We start from the raw sequence: 3493 nt of genomic DNA on the forward strand, positions 1-3493 counted from the left end.
AGATTCTCCCAGGCATTTCATTTCGTACAATGAAAATATGAAATGAAATCTCTCATTTCCTTTCTTCTTTCTTTCTTTCTTCTTGTGGCTCCTATGCAAGCTTGTCACTGATTTGCCCACTGGCACTGCTGCTAACACCTCCAATCCACCCCCACCATTCACAAGCATTATTCTCCAACTAGCCTCTCCTCCCACTATATAAGCTGCACCATTGCCACCACTCTTGTTGCATACAAACACAAGCCAAGCCCGGTGATCTAGCAACCATAGTAGCACTACTAGTAGTAGTAGTAGTAACAGTAGTCATTTCAATCCACCTTAGTTTTCTTTCTTGTTGAGAAGCCACAGCCCAGTCAAGCATGAGTTCATCGTGGACATTCAAGCAGAATAAGGTGTTCGAGGTGGCGCTAAACAAGTACGACAAGGACGCGCCAGACTACTTCCAGAACGTGGCGCGGGAGGTTGGCGACGGCAAGTCGGTGGAGGATGTGAAGAAGCACTTCGCGGAGCTGGAAAAAGACGTGAACGAGATTCATACAAACGGTGCCGGCAGCAGCAGCAACAACACCAAGGGCGGTGGCAGCAGCGATGGGCAGAGGTAGTAAGTAGTCTGTCTGAATCTCCTAGTTCTGGACTGTTCCATCCATGTACATGCATCATCACATAATTGGCCACCCTCTACTACTCATGTGGTGTGTGCAAAGGGAAAGGGCGGTGTTCCTTTCGGCCGGCCTGGTTAGCTTTCTCCGTGCAGTCACCTGCACTGGATGCTTTATATTCCTTCCATACATGCATTTCGCTCTACTAATATGCATGGTCTCTTGCTGCTCCCTTGGGCATCGACTTCTCTGTTCCCTTCTTACTCTACATGTCTTGCAAATGCTATATTTGGTTATCTCTTGACCTTTAGGAAAAACGTAAGTTCTCCCTACTGAATTTTGTTTGTAGTTTATGTCATCTTGCAAATGTAGTAGCATTTACTTCTTTACCATTCTTGGGTATCTATTTACTTGACTAATCCATGACATATTTTTGTTCCGTCACTCATTTCACTGACCGTAGCCAATCATGCGCTTTGCTTTTTCACATACATATCATTGTGGAAAGAGCACATGCTTTGTCTGAACAAATATTATCATCTTTTGACGATCTTGTTCATTATTATCCTTAAGCTTGTTTCGCCTACACAAGGCATGAACTCCTCACTAAAACCTTGTGGTGTATTAATTTCTAGAGCCCTTTATGATAAATATTAACCAATCTGGTAAACTTTTAATGAGATTAACTTGCTCAGAGCATCAATTGTAATTCCAACTCAGTCAAACTAGTCATAAAGGAAATAATTGGTTTCTGAAAGCAACATGCAAAATAACTAGGTCTTAGTTTTTTTTATTACGTTTTAACAATTTTTTTTGCGTTTTATCCAACAATGATTCAGTCATGTACTTTAAACACGACCAAGATAATCTTCCTTCGCCTTGACCTGATCGCAATTTGTTTCGCCAAGAAAAAATAATTCAAAATGGTGTTGCTCAGCGATGTTCCACGTGGCGGCTGTACTAATGAACTGCTGTTAGGTTTATCACTTATATAAACACAGGTTTATCACTATATAGACACAGGTTTATTTTTCGGGCTTTATCAGTTGGTCTTATAAAGACGGTGAAGAAAGGACAGCATCAGAATATATCCTACAGTCCATCTGGTAACTAACCTCAAAAGTAGCGCGCCTTTATTAGGCTTATAAGCTACTGTATGTTTTAACCATAGCATGCCCTTAATTGGCAAAAAAAGGAGATACCACAGTTGGGACGGGAGACTAATTTGTCCGGAATACCAAAAAAAGTGTAGTAAGCAGGCAGCTAGAGCATGCTTTTGCTCAAGATTTGCGCGTAAAGCTTGCGGGCTCAGTCCCTTAAAGCTTGATGTCCTTTCGCATAAAGTGCCGCTCATCTCAACAGTTGATGTTTTGTTCTCTCGCATATGGACGTACAGGACAAATTCCAATCTTAGGTTTCTTCCTCCTGCCCCCTAGACTAGAATAGATCCGCTTCTATATGTTATTTCCAAATTAATGTCCTTCACTGGAAAAGACCCTCTCTTCTTTGTTTCTGTCAGCATCTCTTCCTTTACAGGGAACATTCAGACTTGTTATACTGTGAGCCAAGCATTTCTATTTCGTTTGTGGATTTCTTTTTTCAGCCATTAAATTCATGCCTATGAAGCTACACTAACCCTCAGTTGATTCTCTCCTTTTGCATATGGACGTACATGACAAATTCCAATCCTAGATTTCTTCCTCCTGCCCCTAGCCTAGAATAGATCCGCTTCTATATGTTATTTCCAAATTAATGTCCTTCACTGGAAAGACCCTCTTCTTTGTTTCTGTCGGCATCTATTCCTTTACAGGGAACATTCAGACTTGTTACAATGTGAGCCAAGCATTTCTATTTCGTTCGTGGATTTCATTTTCAGCCATTAAATCTATGCCTATATCAATCCATGGTCTTTTCAGTTTTTCAGTTCCCTCGTTGCCTCCGGAACATAGGTAGACTAACCCTCGGTTTATTCTCTCCTTTTTCCAGGCCAAGGTACCTGAAGAGCCAGTGATCGCTGGGCTGGTACAAGACTCGAGCACAGCTAGCATCCTGCCTGCCTTTCCAGCATGAAACCAGTACTATCTACACTACTAGATACACATGACCCCATGGTGATCGTTATCGGGTCATAGCTCTCGGATGATGATGGCACTACGACAAGAATAAAGTCCGAGACATAATCAAGTGCCGCATCGGAGCTGTATCTTCCGTATATTTTGTACGCATTGTCTTCGTGTATATGACCCACGCCACGAGCCATGTCCCCAGCTATGCGTGTAGCAGTGGCACCGCCGGAGGTATCGGACGGGACGGGCGCTTGTATGCTGGTGCAGTGGTCTGTCTCCCAGTCGAATCTGTTACCTGATATATATATTTGTCTAATGGAAATTCTGGTCTACGGACTACTTATTGCCGGTGGCGACTTCTGCCATGACATTTTTCGGCTTTGGACTCGCGCGTCATCGGGAATTCTCCAGTTCTCCTTTTTCATGGCGTGTCCCAAAAAATAGAGTAGCTCTACATTTTTTTCTACTCGCGATTCAAATAGAGTAGCTCTATATAAACCTTGGGGAATCCTTATTTCAGGAAAACCAGAATGGACGGCACATATAGCTCAGAGTGGACCTACTATGTGACGCTCTCTGCTTCAGAGAGTCGAGGTTTTGCGCTGGTCGCGGCTCATCTAGGCCGGCCTATATTAGAGTGGCACGTGGTGGCACTTCATGTGATGGAAAAAACGCCAAAAAATAGAGTCGAGGTCTCACGCAGGTCGCGGCTCATCTAGGTCGGCCCATATTAGAGTGCCACGTGGTGGCACTTCACGTGGTGGAAAAAACACTAAAAAATGGAGGGTTAGACCTGTGAATCAAACCCCAGACTTTGGGGATCATAAC

At 43.4% G+C, this 3493-nt stretch overlaps 1 protein-coding gene across 2 annotated transcripts; it reads left to right on the top strand.

Moving 5' to 3' along the window:
* Positions 1-212: 212 nt before the first annotated feature.
* Positions 213-3012, top strand: LOC123162157 (protein RADIALIS-like 4). Of its 2 annotated transcripts, none has more exons than XM_044579948.1 (2): positions 213-601; positions 2586-3012. In XM_044579948.1, coding segments are annotated over exons 1-2 (243 nt in total). In that variant the 5' UTR covers positions 213-359; the 3' UTR covers positions 2587-3012. The 2 variants fall into 2 exon arrangements, with proteins under 2 accessions (XP_044435883.1, XP_044435882.1); XM_044579947.1 differs by having other exon boundaries at positions 218-598.
* Positions 3013-3493: the final 481 nt, after the last annotated feature.

This window comes from Triticum aestivum, chromosome 7B (assembly GCF_018294505.1).
Source record: "Triticum aestivum cultivar Chinese Spring chromosome 7B, IWGSC CS RefSeq v2.1, whole genome shotgun sequence".
Lineage (NCBI taxonomy): Eukaryota > Viridiplantae > Streptophyta > Magnoliopsida > Poales > Poaceae > Triticum > Triticum aestivum.

Bases quoted from the DNA above. Each gene is read 5' to 3' on its own strand.
- LOC123162157 (XM_044579947.1), top strand. From the start codon at position 360: ATGAGTTCATCGTGGACATTCAAGCAGAATAAGGTGTTCGAGGTGGCG. The intron at 599-2,585 runs GTAGTAAGTAGT...TCCTTTTTCCAG, and splicing joins GGCAGCAGCGATGGGCAGAG to GCCAAGGTACCTGAAGAGCC.